The sequence below is a fragment of the Mus caroli genome, unplaced genomic scaffold (genome assembly GCF_978045245.1).
Source record: "Mus caroli unplaced genomic scaffold, Mus_caroli_1 scaffold_20, whole genome shotgun sequence".
NCBI lineage: Eukaryota > Metazoa > Chordata > Mammalia > Rodentia > Muridae > Mus > Mus caroli.
This window is the reverse complement of record NW_028227275.1, coordinates 3,900,928-3,919,593: the sequence shown is the minus strand read 5'-3', so window position 1 is coordinate 3,919,593 and position 18,666 is coordinate 3,900,928. Positions and strand designations below refer to the sequence as shown.

Here is an 18,666-nt window from a genome sequence, read left to right as displayed (position 1 = left end):
CACAGGGTTGATCCGCCCTGGAGTCAGAGAGAGCAGGGTCCAGTCCAGCTGCTGTCCCTCTGAGTTGACACGGAGCATACAGAGTTTGTGCACAGGACGGCTGCAGAGGTTAAAGTGAGCAGTATAGGAGAGTTGTGTTGATAACGCTTCAAAGATCGGTTTAGCCAGGCTGCATGGGGGCTGGGGGAGGGGGGGTTGTAGGAGGAAGAGGGCAGATCTTAAGGGTAGTCAGAGAAGATTCTAAGAGGTAAGACTGGAACTAGGTAGGAGAGAGGTGGAAAAGATAGCGGGGGCGGGTGTTAAGGAAGTTGAGGAAGCAGGTGTCAGGGCCCACACTTGTGTCTCTGACCTTCCTGACCGAGTGCCAGGCCAGCCTGGGCTCTACCATAAAGCCTTGTCTTAAAAGCAAGAAGGAGTGACTGGGAGTGACAGGAAGTGGGACAGGGAGTGGGGTGTAAAGTGAATAAATGAAAGAAAGGAAGGATGGAAAAGCAAAGGAAGACCCCCCCCCCAATGTGGTTGTACACGCCTATAATCCCAACCCCCCACCGCCAGGCACCAGAAGCCAGAGGATCAGGAATTGAAGGCCCCAGCTATGTAGTGAGTTTGAAGCCAGCTGGGACTATAGGAGACCCTGCCTCAAACAAAAACAAACAACAGAACAGATAAAATAAGTTTGGGGTAGGAAAAGACACTTTAAAAGATCTTTTAAGATGAGCATTTTGTAGACATTTAAAGCAGAGATAATGGCTTGAACCTTTTGTCCAAATTGTTGAGGAGGTTCGTTTGTATATTGAACAATTTGGGCAGAGTCCAGGTTTCTAGCAAAAAGCAAGTCAGTTAATAGGTAGACTTTGATGGGAATTTGAGCAAAGCCAAGAACTTCGAGAGTTTAACGCTGTTCTAGGCTGGGTATGATGGCGCGAGGCTAGAGTGTCTCAAGATCAAGGCCTACCCAGAATGTCAGTGAGACCCTGCTACAATGTTAAAGTTAAAGTTAAAATGTAAAAGTTAAAGTGTTGGGGGTGGGGCCTGATGTTTGCTCATCCCAAGCCCTAGGTTTGATCTTCAGTTTTGCCAGTGAGCGTGTGTGGCCTGTGCAGTGCTGGCCTGCACGCCTACCTATCACATGTCAGCCCCTGGTGGCCGTCCATTTCTTCATGGATGAGTGTTTGATGCTGACTCTGCTCCATCACTGAGTTAAAAATCGGGGTCTGCATGATGAAAAGGCTGGCCCCACCCAGCCCTTGTCCAGTTACAACCTAAGGGAGAGACAGCTAAGCCAAGGTAGAAGCTGGCCTCAAGGCTAGGAAGCCTCGGAGTGGCAGGTGCTTCAAAATGGAGAAGAGGAAACTTCCTAGAGAGACGAAGATTCCAGATAGGAGAACAGGAAGTCCAAGGCAGACAAACAGGAGATCACAGATAGGTGTCCTGGCGATTTGAAGTGGCTGTAGGGATGAGAGACTTGAGAAATTAATCTCCAAATACTAAAAAATTAAATTATAGTCTCCTGCTGTTGGTTCATGGATCTCTATCAGAGGATGAATGTTTTTATGCAATTTTCAAGATCTAAAACAAAGGCAAGTTTGCTGGAGTCTGAAAGAGAAAGAGAATTCTCCTTTGAATGGGATTGTTATTCATCTGAGTCGTTAGCAATTCAGAACAGTTTATCTGTCTCCCTCCTGCACTGAAGGAATGTCGCCATCGTGCTTGGGATTTGATGGTATTATATGGCAAACACACACAGACACACACACACACACACACACTGCATCCCCCAGAGACTTCTAGCCTGGTGATGTGTCTGCTGTGTAGTGTTGCTGGGGGGAAAGCTGGGGGAAGGATACTCTGTAACAACCTAAAAGGAGAAATCGTTGCTACATTAAAAACCACATCCCTTTCTTTGAAAGAATCAACTCCTCCTGTGTTTGTCCCAATTGTTAGTCAATTTAACTCTGTAAAGCTAAGTCTTCCCAAAGCTTAGCCACCTGTTAAGTCTTTCACAACTACACCTAATATTCATTTCTATTTTCTTCACGTTCTGTGCACATAGGCAAGTGTGGGAAGAATTGGCTTTAAGAAGCCAATGGCAGATCAAAACTCTTCAGTTCCATTTTCATAAAACATACTGCACCTGTGGATTGAGACACTTACCATGCCTGTGACGGTACCCATAAGTTGCCCAAGAGTTGAGAAATTGTGTTGACAGAGTTGTCAACCTCAAGGTCACTAGCTGGGAAGCCAAAGGTCAACATGAAACAGGTGGAAGTTAAGAGAGGCCTGACTGCAGGAGTTCAGCTGGCAGGCATCTTCAGTCTGTAGCCATAGGTAGCCGTGAGTGTGGCCCAACACAAAACCAGAGACTTAAGACATGGGGTATGGGGGGTGTGTGTATGTGTGTGTGTGTGGACTCAATTTGCTACATTCTCAAGAGTGAGCTTTGTAGATGGCAACATCTGATCACAATGTCCAAGGGTTGGACATTCTTGGCACTGATAGGAGAAGCATGAAATGGCAGTTTACCCAGTCAGACTGTAACGTAATTGTGCCCAGGACAGAAACCTCTAGCTCTACCCTTCCGTGGGTCAGCACAGGACTTTCTAACAGAGGTTGATGACAGCTCGAGGCTGCCTGGCTTCCATTCTCACTCTTTCAAGGAAAAGAGTTGGAGAAGGAGAGGCCAGGCCTACCTTTCTTCCGTTTAACACCAATTCCCCAACGCTGGCCGGCTTGCAGCAAGATGGCTGAAGGATGTAATTATGGACTTAAAACTTATGAAGTGCATTTCAAAGCCTGCAGTGTGACACATTTTGTAGAATTTAAATGTGTAGTGTCTTGTTCATGTAGTTATTTTGCTAAAAATATCACTGCATGATCTAGGCTTAGAAAGGAAAAGATTTACATCAGAATGCCGTGGAAAGGAGGGAGCAGTTTTAATCAGATTATGATGCCGGCAGTGCAGTGTATTTGTGGTGCTGATACGTAAGTGATTGCCAGCGACTCTTCACCCTCTCGCCTTCCAAAGTCCCAGGTACAAAGGCCTCAGGTTATCAGTAATGTTATTTTACAGATACATCGGTCACAGAATAATGGGGGTTTGGCTTTGTCACTTTTGAAGCCATGTGATAACAGAAGAAGGGAAAAGGTCAATGCTGTAGTTTACTAATAATATTGATAAAGGTGGTTTTCTTTTTAATAATTCATTCTGCTTCCCTGGATTGAACTCATTTTGGTCTATTTGATATTTGACATAAAATCAAGCTTCCCCCCTTTATTGTGGCGCTTCTCTTGCGTCATGGACACGTGTAATGTTAAGGTTTGCAGGAGCCTTTACTTAATGCCGCCTTCTAAGTCTGGTCTTTTGTGTTTGTGCAGCTCGCGCCGTCTCTTCCGTTACAAGAAGATTTTGTTTATCACTGGAAGGCGATTACCCACTACTACATAGAAACTTCAGGTAAGCAGCGTCCACGCCTAAGATCTGCTTCAAGATGAGTTTTCAGTTACTTGACTTTTAACTTTAAACAACTTTCCCTTGGACTCGTCTTTTAGGGTCATGCAAAATGTAGCTTTTGAGCATTCTAGGCATGGGGGAGTGGAGTAGTCAGTCACACACACAGGGCCCTGACCTGACAGAGCTCATGTGTCGACTGGGGGAGGCACTCAGTAAGTGGGAACACACACACGACGTGTCAGATAAGTGTTGGGGGGAAGTGAAGCAGGCATGATGGGAGGGGTGGCAGTGGGTGTTGGGGTCAAGGGTGGACAGGTGGTTACTTCAGGCTAGGGAAGACCGAGATGCCCTTTGGCTGTGTTTCTCTGGGGAGGCCCTCACTCTGGTACTCATGTTTACTGCTCCATCCCTCAGCCTCTCACTGGTGTTCCTGAGGAAGTCTGTTTGAGTGCCTGAGAAAAGATGGTCAATGACTAAGTTTAGGAGCAAATGTATAGAAAACGTGTCTAGACAGTATGTGGATTGCTCTCCTGAGGATTATTGTGTAAAGAGATCTGAGAGGGAAATGCTTGGCAAAGGAGGTTATAACTTCTTTAGTGTGTGGGTGGGAGGGAGGGACAGAAGACCACACTGGGTGTCTTCCTCAAGCACTCCACCTTTTAACATCAATCTCTCTTTCCCTCTCTCTCCCTCTCTCCCTCCTCCCCTCCCTCCCTCCTCCCCTCCCTCCCTCCTCCCCTCCCTCCCTCCTCCCCTCCCTCTCTCCCGCTCCTTTTCTCGTGTGTGTGTGTGTGTGTGTGTGTGTGTGTGTGTGTCCGGGTGTGTCCGGGTGTGTGTGTGTCTGTATGTCTGTACATGTGATGTGTATGAATAAGCATGCTTTGGTGTATATATAAGAGATCAGAGTACAACTCTGGGGAGTTGGTTCTCTCTGGGTATTGAACTCAGGTCATCAGGCTTGCACACAAGCATCTCTGCCAATTGAGCAGTCTTGTTGGCTCTACCCACCATACTTTTTGAGACACTGTCTCTTACTGGAGCTAACTGATTGACTAGTCAGTGAGTGCCTGAGACCTACCTGTCTTCTTCTCCCACAGAACTGGGGTCACAGCCACAGCCATAGCCACAGCACCTGGGTGTTAGGGATCTGACCTCAGGGCTGCATGCTTGGATGCCAGGCACCTTACCCACTGAGCCATCTCCCCCGTATCCCCCCAGATGTTTTAATTATCTCAGAAAGTGGAAGCTGTTGGGATGGGGGTGCATCTCAGTGGTAGAGCACTTGCCTGGCTTAAGTTAGGTGCTAGGTTCCAGCAACAACATGTACAAAAAGGAACAGAAGCGGGGAGGGAAAGAAGTCTTGGGAGAAGATTTTACAGAATCCAGGGAAGGGAAGGGCACATAGCAGAGTTAGCGTGTTCCCTGGTAAGGTTGCTCACGAGCATCGTCTTTAGTAGGAAAGAGAAGCTAGTGCTCAAGTAGGGGCTTGGCCTTCAGGAGGCTGGTAAATGGTTTGCCCATGGTAATGAGGCAGCCAGGATAGGCAAGTCCGTTTTAATCAGTGAGCAGAAAGGGTAAATATGGCGGATACAATAGCGACTCTTGAGGATTAGCAAACTATGTATCCTTTGGCCCTTCTGGGCCACATAGTATCCTTTGCAAGTGTCATCTGCTGCTGAAGCTCCCACAAACATAAGCAATGGCCATTCCTTGCCATGCTGATATCATTCTGTTAGAACTGAGGTGGGCCTCACGTGCCCTGAGTGCTAAGGTTTGACAACCTGCTGTCTTGAGGGTTGTGCAGTCACAGTGGTAAATATGCAGATGAGACACACATCCTTTAACTCGGGCCAAGTGAAAAAATGGGGTGGGCCGCTTGGCAAGCTGATGAGGTCACAGGTAACTCGTGTTTAAAGACAAGAATCCTGTGCAACTCCATAGTAACTAAGGCTGGGCCGGCCCTTCACATGTAATGTGCAGTCTGCATGCACTGAGCACATTGCATCTCATCTGCAAAGGTATTTTTTGAGATGACTCCCCTATTACTATCAGCTTTTGTGGTTTTTCTTCCCCCTTCTCTGGGGCTTTAAGGAAACGTACATTCTCAAGTTAAAGGATTTTTTTTTCTCTCTCTCTCTAGTTGGTAGCAGAAGTAAGTGTACATATTAGTTACTAGGGACAGGTGTGCTCTGAGTCAGGCAGTCTTGGGATAGAGAGAGGGTGGAGAGAAGGGGAGTCGGGCGATCGAGCAGGGTCTGATGTGGGCTGTAAACGTCCGAGCGCCTGAATAGGAAGCAGGAAGAATGTGCAGAGGCGCAGGATCCGTGAGAGCTTAAACAACGGACAGAGGAGACAGAGGCTCGAGCTTGTCTTTCAGGGACCGTTTCTAGCTGATAACCGGCGACTATTCACTGACGGGCTATGTTCCAGGAGATGGATCACAGTTTCTAACAAAGATAGCCAGCCACACGATGAGCAAACCTCTTGTGCGTGGCTCAGACTTTTCTGTTGACTTGGGATGAGGGGAGGGGAGGGTAATGTAGTCGCACATAGGAAGTTTAAAGAGGGTTCTTGAGTATGTATTTGATGAGTTTTTCTATTGTTTAGATGATAAAGCCCCAGTGACTGACACAAACATCCCATCCCACCTGGAACAGATGTTAGACATACTGGTCCAAGAAGAAAATGAGCGGGAATCTGGAGAGACAGGGCCATGCATGGAATACCTGCTCCATCACAAGATCTTGGAAACATTATACACCTTAGGGAAAGCCGACGTAAGTCCCCGCCCCTCTGTGTAACACAGGTGAAGCTCCAGGTGCCCAGTTCAGATATAGAGATGGGAATGGCTCGTGGCAGAGTGGGGGAAATGAGGGGGGTGGGATGTGTCTTATGCAGCTATGGCATACAGAGAGAGAGAGAGAGAGAGCAGAGCTTGCCAGTGCTCTGACCACACTCCTACTTAGCCACATAGAATCCCAGGACAAACATTTATGAAGATAAACAAGTACAAGTTGTTCACAATCAGAAGGGTGAGCGCTCCGTGAGAGTTGCGATCCAACAACACTGTTGCTTATTCTGCCATTCCCAGAGTCACAGTGGATGTCATGCAGATTTTAGGCCTAATGAAGTTTGGAAAAAAAATTGGAAATCTAATATTATTATAAATAGTGTCTTCCACCACCGCAGCGTCACACCCACGCATCCCTAGCACCAGAGCAAGGGCATGCTCTGAGAAATGTCAGCTGGCTTTGTGCAGTGGACACCACAGTGTGCACAGACAGGCCCAGGATGCCGTCCACCGCACAGCTGCATGCTGATATGACCTGCATTGTTTGAACTGGAGTTGGAAGTGACTGTAGAACCCTCCTCCAGCTGGAAAGCTCAGTGTGGTTCTGTGAGTCTCTGTAAAGTAAAACACTAAAAGGGTACAATGGACATTTTTAATGACACATAGCTGCAAATCGTATTAAAGACGACTTCTTTTTAACAAAGCCTGTAATGCCCAGTTTATTTTGAGGTGACTTTAAGTTAAGTGCACTCTTCTCTAAGGAGTGAACCCTGTCCCCTAAGAACCAGAGCCGTACCCTTATGTTCCTTATCCCCATCTTTGCAATGAGGGATTTTATAACACTAAATCCAATTAGTTTAATGTTTTAGCAAAATGGTAGTAACTGTACGGCTAGCAAATTTGTTTCTGATAGAAGTGATTATAAATATCGTTAACATTTTATCTGAATAATAGGAGGGAGTTATTACCCTAAAAATACCATTGTGCTGCAGATTAGACTCTAGACTGTTTGCACATAGCGTTTCTGTGATGAACCTTGGGTGCGCACATCTCCTGACCGTTTTAACTGTGACCTGCTTTATCACAGCGAATACAACTTGCCTGACTCAGGCACTTTTAATCCAGAGTGGTCATCAGGCTTGCTGCTTTTCCAGTAGACTAGCTGGCATGCTATAAGACTTCCTAGTGATGTTCTTTATAAGTCTGTGCCATAGGGTTCCTTTTTACTAACGTCTGTGTTACAACTTGTTCGCTGCTGTAAATTATAGAATCTCCCCACGGTCTGGCAGGGAGTCAGCTTTCATAGGCTCCTGTCCCAGCCTAGTGGTACCTGAAGTACACACGAGCCTCAACAACACACGTTCACCGTGGTGTGTGTGGGACACACCTGAGGCTGTGACCACACAGTCATGTTACAGTCTCAGATGTATGATTGTGTTTTCTAGAGGGCCAGTTGTGAATATTAATTGAAAATTTTTTATCCTGGCAAAATCATTAAGTGGCCCGTGGCTTTGCCTTTGAAGGCGGCTGTACTCACAGACACAGTTCGTCTTGTCCTGCTGTGAACCTTTGCATGTGTTCTGTTCTGTTCGCCCCGCCCAGTGCCCTCCAGGAATGAAGCAGCAGGTTTTGGTGTTCTATACCAAGCTTCTGGGAAGAATCCGGCAGCCCCTGCTTCCACACATCAACGTACACAGGCCTGTGCAGGTATCCATTCCCCTGACCTCAGATTAAAACCACATTGAATTCTGTATTGTTTTTCTAAGAGTAAAAATAATGGGAGAAAATTATTGTAACATACCATGAAAATGTGCAAATATTTGGGGTTTTCTTATATCTCACTATGTTTATATTTCTCTGTAATGTTCTATACGTTATCACATCACAAAGAGAATTTTAAATCTAAAAAAAAAAAAATTTTTTTTTTGACAGAAATTAATTCGACTCTGTGGTGAGGTCCTTGCAACGCCAACGGAGAATGAAGAGATCCAGTTTCTCTGCATCGTGTGTGCAAAGCTGAAACAGGATCCCTACTTGGTCAACTTTTTCCTGGAGGTATGTGGCACTGCTCTGCAGCTCATTAGAAAAAGTGAAATTAAGTCCTCTCGGGAGCAAGTCAGGTTTGCAAAGTCTGCCGACAAGAAGCAGTGTTCATTTAAGATCAGTGTTTATTTCAACTGGCAGTGGTTATGTCAACCTGGAAAGAGAATTTCAAGGACTACAGTTGAACCAGATAGGGTAGGACTGAGATGAGATGACTGAACACCAAGCTGAAGCTCTGAGGGTGGAGGCTCTGAGGGTGGAGGCTCAGAGGGAGGAGGCTCAGAGGGAGCGGGGGAGGGGGAAGGAAAGGACAGCAGATGCAGAGGTGGGCAAGCTGAACAGAATCTCAAGGTGCCAACAGCTTTTTTTCCCTTTTGGATGCTGCAGTATTTTGTACTATCTTTATAGCCATAATCAAGGCATTGTTTTATTGATATTTTGAATTTTACTGACAGCTTAAGAGAGGAAAATAAACCGAGTCTGCTTTCTGCTTTTGTTCACTTTCTTTTTTCCTTTAATCTTTTTTTATCTTTATTTTTTATTCTTTTTTTTTTTTTTTTTTTTTTGGTTTTTCGAGACAGGCTTTCTCTGTGTAGTCCTTGCTGTCCTGGAACTCATTTTGTAGACCAGGCTGACCTTGAACTCAGAAATCTGCCTGCCTCTGCCTTCTGAGTGCTGGGATTAAAGGTGTGCGCCACCACGCCCGGCTTTAATCTCTTTTAAAAAATAATGTCTACATAGCATGTGTGCATGTGTGACAGAGTCCCTCCCCAAACCTGGGGTTCAGTGATTAGGATAGACTGGCTCCCAGGCACCCCAGGGAGCTTCCTGTCCTTACCCCACCCCACCCCACCCACCCCCCCACCCCCACCACCCCCCACCACCCCCGTTCAGGGAGCATAGCTTGTGCTGCTGGGGGGGGGGGGGGTGCCGGGACTCTCAGGGAAGCCTTCATGCTTGCAGGGGAGATGCTGACAGTGCAGCCAGGTCTCAGCCCCTTTCTTGTTTCTTAGCAGTGTAATCGTTGAGGCACACTTTAGGAAAAGTGACTTTGCCATCAGCAGTGTTTGTGGTCACCCACGGTTTCAGGGCATTGTGAGGTTTTTAGTTTTTCTTGAGTTTGACATTCTAAAACGTTGGTCTCTCTTCTGCTATTGAGTAAATAATTGGGGGTCCTATCTGCAACATTCCCAGCAATGAGCAGGCAGGTCAGCTGCAAAATTTCGTGAATTTAATTTTGTGCGTAGTACTCTGGCCATGAAGCGCCTGTCTCTGTTCCTGTTGACACATGCAGTCATTATCTTGTCTTTCAAGTTTGCTTCAGAATGCTTCTGTTAGTCAAGGCTATGCATTCCTAAAGATGTTACTTTGGCTGCATTTCAGTTCTTTTATTCTCTATGACTAAGAAAAAGTTAGTTTAGCTCTGGGATTTCTTTACCTTGCTTGTGTTTTGAGATAGGATCTTCCTCTGTGGGCCCAGGCTGGCCTTTAGTTTGGTGTTGCGGGAAATATTAAAAATGAACTCATATTCCTGCGATTGTTCTGGCAACTCATTGTCCCAGCAGCCTGGCCAGCCATGCACTGGCAGGCAATGGTCGACCTGTTTTTATCTCATGGAGACTCTCTGGCCCGGAGCTCCTGACTCGTCTCCACCCAGTTCGCTACGTTCCCACTGGCGGGTCATTACCACCCCAGCCCAGTGCTTCAAAGCCCCCTCGGCCTTTGTGGTGCACATCAGGTGAACCTTTCTGTCTGGAGCCCAGTCAAATCGCAGTGAGAAGAAGAACACCACACAAACTCAGCTCAGAATCAATGGCCACTCAGTCTCCGGGAGCGACAGCTAAAACTTAATCTTGTAAGCCCTATATTAAATCTGATTCCTCCGGTGGCGAATCCTGAAAGATCCACCATTGAAACCAGAAGACGCTAGTAATTACATCTTGGCCTCATGCTATCCCAGTCCAAAAGGACCTAGCTCTCCTTCCTCTGGTCCCCTCTGCTACCCAGAAGTCCCGCCTACTTGCTCAGTGATTGGCTCCTTTATTCATTAGGGGATTGGTTCAGAAGAAGTCACCTGAGTGTGACTCACTCCTTGTCTACAATCCCTCCCAAGAGAGCTGAATCAGCTTTAACATACCAACCACACCACGGCCGGTCCACAACAGTTTGGGGAGCTCTTTCCGCCTCTGCCTCCAGGCCTGGCTGGCTTTCTCTTTGAGACAGAAGCTCACTCTGTAGCCCTGGCTGGCCTAGAATTCTCAGTGTTGTCGAGGCTTCCTAGTGTGGCCACTACTCGTGGCTGGGGTTTTCTTTTCAAAGTTCTCTTTCTTCTTCTTTTTACTGTTGTCTTAGACACTTACTGCTTTAGATACATGGATTTAGCCCCAAACTTCTCTGGAAATCTCTGAAACTTGTCTTATGGACGACATCGACCAAAAGCAGAAAATCCACAGGCTCTCGTCTGTCAGCCGTGGGATGCCAGTGACACAGCTGTCTTTGGAGAACCATTTACACGTGGAACACATGTCTGTTTTATTCAGACAGCACACAGCGCTGAATGAGTATTCTTCACCGAAGTCATCACTGCTTCTGAGTTTGAGAATTGCTAATGTGCCTCTTATTCCCTCCTGTTGGTCACTTTGTGTCCTGCGGTCCATGATTCTGCCTCACTGGTCAGCTTCTCATAGCTGACACAACCTAAGCATGACTGATCCTCGATGACTGACAGCCTGTGGGAGGTGGGGCTTTACTATGGATGGTAACCATCGTTACTGCCCACCACTGCCTTGCAGCTCTCCAGCCCTGCTCCTCTGAAACTGTCCCTGTAACTGGTCATTACAGGCATCTGCTGTGTTCAGTGCATGTGGTAGGAGAGTGAGAGTCAGCTGCTGCCCTTCTGATGAACAGGGTAGGACATGCGTTCAGGTGACGTAAGCTGAGAACCAAATGGATGCAAAAGAAACTGGAGAAGCGTCCTTAGAATGGATCGATTATATCTGCTCAGGGTCATCAGAAAGACTTCCGGGGTGAGGTCATCTTCCAGATGGGCCTGGAGAGATGCTCACATGGAAAGGAATGAGCATGTGCGGGAAGCAGCACAAGTCAGGATGTGAAGAGACTGGACAGACTGTGGGAAGAGCTGGGACTGGCTGTGGCACCAAACGGCTCATGTGTTCTTGTCACTTGGAGCCACCAATGAATTTTAGCAGGGATTGTTATTATGCGGTCAGATCTGGGCCTTAATACCTGACATTTCAGGCAGCATTTTAGAGTAGATTACTTTAGGGAGAAACGGGCGGGGGAGTGGGAAGCAGTGAATTGAGCTGAGTGGGCCCCCAGTCTGCAGTGGCCGTGGCAGGCTTAGAGTGCTGCAGGATGCTCCTGTGTGGATACTGGAAAGGCCCTTGGAATGTGGGATACAGAGAAGTGATGCCAGCGCAGGAGCAAAGCAGGGGAGCCCGGAGGAGCCTGCTTTGAAGGGATGATTGTATTTCAGTTCTCCTTACCAGGAGCTGACCTGATGCCCATATGGGTGTAAGTTCTGGTATCTGATGTCACTGCCACAGGTCTGTTATTTGGAGAGAAGTCTTGGTTTAAGAGGCTCGGGAGTTACCTGCACACATGATATCTGTGTTGTCAGGAGCTACCCGCACAGATTTGTTGCACCAATAAGAGGAACGGGAAGCACATGCAGTATGGCCATAGTTCATCACACAGGAGCTTTCTAAGTACCGATTCCCTGGCTCTGCCTCCGTGTTCACATTCTGTAGTCCCAAGCGCCTGTCTGTCTTGTTGGCCTCATGGAAGACCATGATGGCAGCCTAGCGAGTGGCCTTCCTTCTTCTGCACTCTTCTTGGACACAGCAGTTCTGACAGAATTAGAAACTGAGAGGAAAATGCTACGCTTGCTCTTTCTAATTAAACAGTGTGTTTGGTGCACGTGTGGCAGGCACACGCCATGGTGTGTGTGACGGTCAGAGGACAGCTTGTGGGAGCTGTTTTGCTCCACTGTGTGGCTTTGGGATCCAACTTAGATCATAAGGCTTGGCAGCAAATACCTTTGCTCTGAGCCATCTCACAGGTCCAAGTGCTGCTCTTTTGTAAAGTACGGTATGCTGTGGACTGTGTAGGGAATTGGCAAGTCGTTCACTACATGTTGTTTGTGTGGCATGATCTCATCTGTCTCAAGATTGGCCTGGTGATCCTCATACAGCAGTGGCAATGTTTCTAACAACTGTGCCCCCATGGCGTCGTCAGCACGGTGAGCCCTGTGGAGAGGCTAGCTTCCAGTGAACTTTACCCTGTGAAATTGCTTATTTCCGTTGTCGCGCCAAATAGGAAGCTAATGTTTTGCTCCAGTTAAGAATCTCTTTGTGTTTGGGTGTGAGGATCAGGCAAACAAGTTGTGTCCTCAGACACAGATAAAAATGTCCTTGGGTAGTTTCTTGTGTTTTCCCAAGCAGAGGTAAAGGAAAAAAACCTCAGAAAAAGTTCTGACAAACTGAAGAAAATTTGAGGCTTTTGTGTGTGTGTGTGTGTGTGTGTGTGTGTGTGTGTGTGTGTGTGAAAACCTCAAGTCTAATGCTGTCAACCTTTGAACTTGTGAGTTTTGGCCTCTCCTCCATGACCCTAGCAGGATTAACATGGAGGCGATGTGTGTGTAGTCACAGTAACTGCCAGTTACTACCACTGCTTTACAGTGGTCAGAAAGTTATCACTAAGGCCGTTGTTGCCCGGGCAGGGTACGATGCACGCGTTTAGTGTGGAGGGTTGTCACGTCTCAGAGGTGGCCTAAGTCTGTATGTTTTCATTTCATGTAACACTTGCCACCCCTGCCATTAGGCACCGGCAACACTAATCATAGAAAAATAAAAGCTGGGCCCGATGCACAGGTCTGTTACAGCTGCTACTTAGAAGGCTGCGGCAGGAGGATTGCCATCTCGGGACCTGCCTAGACTACAAGAGAGGTTCGAGGTTAACCTGAGCAACTAAATAAGGCCCCATTTCAAAATAGAAATTGAAAATGTAGCTCAGTGGTGCGGTGCGGCATTGCCAAGCGTGTGTGAGGCTCACGTTCAATATCCAGCACCATGGCTATCCTCCCTTCCGCGCCCCCCCCCCCAAACCTGTTAGCACCAGAGATGATTCTAGAGGCAGACGAGAGCTCATTTAGCTGAATGAGGCCCAGGCCGTGGTTCCCAGCACACCACCAGAAAAGAAGGCAGGGAGAAGGGAGGCCATTTAGATGATTGCTGGGTTTTGGTCATTGGAGCTGGTAGCTATGTGGTATGATATCTGTTCTGGACATGACCCTCACAGAGACACACACTTCTTTTCAGAACAAATCGAAGTCCCTGGTGTCCAGAGGAGCTCTGAGTGTCATCTCAGAGGATGGCCCAAAAGGTCAGGACCGGGGGTCAGGAGACGTCAGCCAGTGCCAGCAGCCCCAGGAGCTGTCAGGTGCTACTGGGGTGGAGCCCACGGAGTCGGAGGAAGAGCCCCCTCACCAGATGGATGACCTGTCTGCAAGCCTGGATGACCTCAATGTCACCTCACTGCCGGAGGCCTCTGCCATCCGGCCAAACCAGGACTACAACTTAGTGAACTCTCTGTTAAACCTGACAAGAAGTCCTGTGAGTCAGCTTCTTACTTCCTCCCACGCGACTGCGATACGTATTTAAAGTAGAAACACATTTATTCTTCCTTTAATGAAAGACACTGAGTCCTTTTACGTTGAATTTGACAAGTTCCCTGTGCGCGTTCTTTCTCAGGACGGCCGGATAGCTGTGAAGGCCTGCGAGGGCTTGATGCTCTTGGTGAGCCTGCCGGAGCCTGCGGCTGCCAAGTGCCTCGCTCAGAGCACCTGCCTGTGCGAGCTGCTGACGGGCAGACTCACCTCCCTGTACAAGGCCCTACCTCAGTCAGTGGACCCCTTAGACATTGAAACCGTGGAGGCAGTTAACTGGGGGTAAGCGCTGTTCATTCTGTGTTTGTTCTGTGAAGATGTAGCAATGCCAGGGATCAGCGAGTGGGATATTCTCATCTTCAGTCACTTAGTGGCCAGGCTGGCCGAGCTCAGATGCCTTTGCCTTTGCCTCAGGCATCATATTCTGCTTCTCAAACTCACCCACATTGTTGTTAGTAGAAAATAGGGCTTTTGGCTTTGAGAGGCAACTCTGTTCTTGTAAAAGACCAGAGTTTGGTTCCCAGAATCCACACAGGGCAGCTCACGACCTTCAGGGATCCAGGGACCCACTCTTCTAGCTTCTGTGGGAACCTGCACTTACACACACACATGCATGCACACACACACAGACACATATACACATGTGCATTTCTACACATACACACAGACACGTGCACATTCCCATACAGTCACACATATACACACATTTTTACACACATACATGCACATTTCTATACACACATCTATACACACATTGCATACCACACATTTCTACATACATGCACATTTCTAGACACATACACGTTGCATACACTAAAAGTAAAAATCTTGAAGAGAATAGGAATTTTGCATAACATTTATAAATTATTTTAAAATAAAAGCAACATTAAGAACTATGCACAAACTTGCCACCTGTCAGCAGCCTATATTTTCTTTGTTTTAAAAATTAAATATTTATATGAATTGTTTGAGACTTTCCTATTGTATTCCGGCCATATTCACACCTCTCCCAACTCCTCTGAGATCTTCCCGGTATCTGTCCCCCACCAGCTCAGTAGCCCCTTTTGTTTTAAACCCACCGAGACCAATTGAGACCAATTGATGATGGCCTAATATTTTAATCTGTTTACCTTTGCCACTCTCTCTGAAGATTGCCACACTGTTTTGCTAATGTCCCACAGGCAGCTGCAGTTGTTAAGGTCATGAGCACATTGCGGGCTAGGGCAGAGGGAGCCTGCCTTGGCAGACCTTCCGTCCCATTCCTGCTCCTCTGCTGTCTCTCGGCTGGCACCTTGGTCAAGTCCCTGCCGTCCGGACGGTCCTCTGCATTAGCTTTCTCCAGCTTCAGGAGTGAACTGATTTATGGTTTTTGTATGAAGGGACATCTCTTATCTGCGTCTCCCATAAGTATCTTCTGATTGGTACCCAGTGTTGCTCTGTATTGAATGAGCCCACTCAGGGGCCTCCTTTCCCTGTGTCCACGCTTGCCTGGCCTCAGGTTGTTCTCTGTGTCTCACAGGTTGGACTCATACAGCCATAAAGAAGACGCATCGGCGTTCCCGGGGAAGCGGGCCTTAATTTCATTTCTTTCCTGGTTTGATTACTGTGATCAGCTCATCAAGGAGGCACAAAAGGTTTAAACTCTTTGTTATTTATTGATAGTTCTTGTGTTTATTAAGTAAAACTTGAATCACTATTCCAAAAGTATCTTAATTGTGCCTTGAGTGTCCCACGCAGTGCCTATAAACACTCTCAACTCTCTGCTTTGGAGAGATGTTACCTTTTTGGGATCTTCTCCCCCACCCCACCCCCCAGTTCTTAGTTTTGAGGGGAGTGGGGGTGGTACAGAAGCAAATGATGCCCTTGCACAGGACCCAGCTGGTTCCCAGCTCCACATGGTGCTGTCGTCTAGGGAGAGTTCGTTGTCTTTAGGCCAAGTCCATTTATTGATGCTCACGTTCTAGACTGCTGCTGTTGCTCTCGCCAAAGCCATCCACGAAAGGTTCTTCGTTGGTGTCATGGAACCCCAGCTGATGCAGACGTGAGTGTCCTCTCACCTTGCAGAACTAGCCACGCTGTATCATTTCTGCCCACTGACCCCCCCTCCCTGTCTGCTCCTCCCAGCTCTGAGATGGGGATTCTGACCTCGACGGCCTTGCTGCACCGCATCGTCCGGCAAGTGACCTCAGACGTCCTGCTTCAGGAAATGGTGGTCTTCATCCTCGGAGAACAGAGGGAACCAGAAACTCTATCAGAAATTAGCAGACATCCTCTAAGACATAGGTTAATCGAACATTGCGATCACATATCTGATGAGGTAAGCCATGTTCAACTGTGCTGGGCTTAGATTCTTTGGAATGTTGGTTTTTTTTTTTTTTTTTTTTTAATGTCCCTGTGGTTTATTTTGTGAGGGGAAGGGGTGGGATGGTGGGGAGGGGTCGGGTGGTGGCACATGTGTCCCCAGGATTGAACTCAGGTAATCAGGCTTGGTGTCAGATACCGTTACCCAGAGAGCCACCTCAATGGCCTCTGCTTGTGACCACTCAGATGGGTCTCTTTCACGCGGCTCTAACACCCAGCAGGGCTGACCCTCGAAGGGCACCTGACTGGAAGGTGCCCCCTCAGTTTCCATGAACCTGGTTTCAGATCAGCATCATGACCCTGAGGATGTTTGAGCATCTCCTACAAAAGCCCAGTGAACACATTCTCTACAACCTGGTCCTGAGAAACCTGGAAGAAAGGAACTATACGGAGTACAAGCCTTCGTGCCCGGAAGACAAAGACGTGGTGGAGAACGGGCTGATAGCAGGCGCCGTGTAAGTGTCCGCTCTGTGGGCGGCATCTCCCCAGCCAGGACTTGGGCTCTCCACAGGCGCATTGAACAATGCCCCCAGCAGGTTACCCACTCCCCTTAGATGGCAGGTGCTAAATATAAATACTCTTTGAGCTTTAGCTAAAGTAGTAGTGAACCATTGAGATTGTTAGTGAAAAACGGTCATTTGCGTGTTAAATACATTCAGTCCTGATTTCTTTGTATTAGAAAAGTTATGTAATATATCTCAGAAACTAGCAGAAGACTCTTTTGGTTTAGAAAATATCATAATAAATGTTGTTTTTTATACATCATTAAATTAAACATAGAGATCTGGAGGAAGATCCATTATTTACTGACATTTCACCAGATAACACTCTGCCAAACCAAGAGTGGATCTGTTCACCCCGCACCAGCCCAGACCATCCCAAAAATGATGGCAAGACGGAAGTGCATAAAGTGGTCAACAGGTGAGCCCGCCATGTGATTGTTGTGAGTGTGTCGAGTGTTTGAGCCGGGCTGCTCTGCCCTTAGGCAGGAGTGCACTGTGCACACAGGTGCTGCCAGGGATTTGGTCTTGATCATGGAGCTGGGGACAACAGTTGATACCAGGAGAAAAGTCAGTATTCATAGAGAAGTCACTTGCGTTCAGAGCACTGACCAGTCACCATAAGAACCCTATGAGGTCAGCCTGCAAGCGACAGACGCCAGGGAAAAGTCACCGAGACAGACACAGGAGCTAAGGGATTAACTCTGGGACTTCACGCTGCATAGTTCACAGCTAGAGCAACACGGACAAACTGCTCGTTTCTCAACCTGTGCTTTTTACATTTTTTTCGAGTGTCTTTTCATGACAGTTTTCCCTGGTGTCTTTGCTTTTAACTCTGTCATTGCCTGGTTCTGGCAAGTGACATTAAAAAAAAAAATGGCACTTGGCTCAAATATGAAATTATAGTCCATAAAAACATCTCAAGTTCAGTTACTTAAATACAGTTTTTAAGATTAATAAGTAAAGCAATCCATTGTGCCACAATCCAGACATTGAGTCCTTTTAGGTTTGTTTGTGTTACATACAGAATTAGTTATTTTTTTAATAAAGCCTTAACTTAATCTGAGGGCAGAGGCCATTTATCAAAACCCGCCCTGTGCTCTGATTTTCCAAGTTCCTGTTGCTCTTGTTCCCGGTTTCGATTGCTTGTAATTCCTCTTGTGGTGTGTCCGGTGCTGCCATGAAGCGCCTGTGCTCATCACAGTCCTTCCCCTCAGTTTTCTCTGTCTAGTGCCAGATGAAGCGAAGTCCTCCTACCACGTGGAGGGCACCGGCTATGACACCTACCTCCGAGACGCCCACAGGCAGGTAAGTGGCATGGCTGACTGACTAGGGGGCGTGGGGGTGTAAATGCACACACATGTGTCACGTCCCCCCTTCCCCCCACGTACACTACTCTGCCCAGTTGCCAGCAACCCTGACTGCAGAGAAAGGCGTAGGTTCACCTGAGCAGTGAGAGGTCATTTGCTCATTCCTCACTCTTGATGGCTCGGGGTCTCCGGTTCCCAGGCTGCCTTGAGTTTGCTCGTGGCCTCGAGCTCTTGCGTCCGTCTCCCAGGTGTCAAGATCACGGATGTGTGCCACCATACCTGGCTCTCAAGGACTAGTTTTTATTTTCACTCTATCATATGCTAATGCTTCATTAAACACAGTAAATAGTGAATTACTAGAAAAACGAGAACAGAAAAAAAATTGCAGTTATTTCCGTGTCAGACCTGGCCGACGTGAAACTGCCTAGTCGTGTCATGAGGGCTTTGAGACCTAACTCCTGCTTTTCCACTCTTACCTCTGCTCATGGTCACAAGACTCTGAGGATCAGCACTGGCCCGTGGTC

General features: G+C 47.4%; 1 protein-coding gene across 2 annotated transcripts in view; it reads left to right on the top strand.

The window, feature by feature from the left end:
* Positions 1 to 18,666, top strand: part of Fhip2a (FHF complex subunit HOOK interacting protein 2A) — a 28,320-nt gene that overhangs the window by 4,187 nt on the left and 5,467 nt on the right. The window contains exons 1-13 of one of the 2 annotated variants that reach the window (XM_029472549.2): positions 263 to 3,031; positions 3,376 to 3,454; positions 6,059 to 6,228; positions 7,845 to 7,949; positions 8,175 to 8,297; positions 13,625 to 13,918; positions 14,057 to 14,253; positions 15,491 to 15,605; positions 15,936 to 16,012; positions 16,096 to 16,288; positions 16,618 to 16,787; positions 17,113 to 17,253; positions 18,050 to 18,140. In XM_029472549.2, the coding sequence (XP_029328409.1) occupies positions 6,109 to 6,228; positions 7,845 to 7,949; positions 8,175 to 8,297; positions 13,625 to 13,918; positions 14,057 to 14,253; positions 15,491 to 15,605; positions 15,936 to 16,012; positions 16,096 to 16,288; positions 16,618 to 16,787; positions 17,113 to 17,253; positions 18,050 to 18,140 (1,626 nt within the window). In that variant the 5' untranslated portion in view covers positions 263 to 3,031; positions 3,376 to 3,454; positions 6,059 to 6,108. Of the gene's footprint in view, positions 1 to 262; positions 3,032 to 3,375; positions 3,455 to 6,058; positions 6,229 to 7,844; positions 7,950 to 8,174; positions 8,298 to 13,624; positions 13,919 to 14,056; positions 14,254 to 15,490; positions 15,606 to 15,935; positions 16,013 to 16,095; positions 16,289 to 16,617; positions 16,788 to 17,112; positions 17,254 to 18,049; positions 18,141 to 18,666 lie in introns of those variants that run through there. The other variant, XM_021151638.3, reaches the window with a different exon arrangement.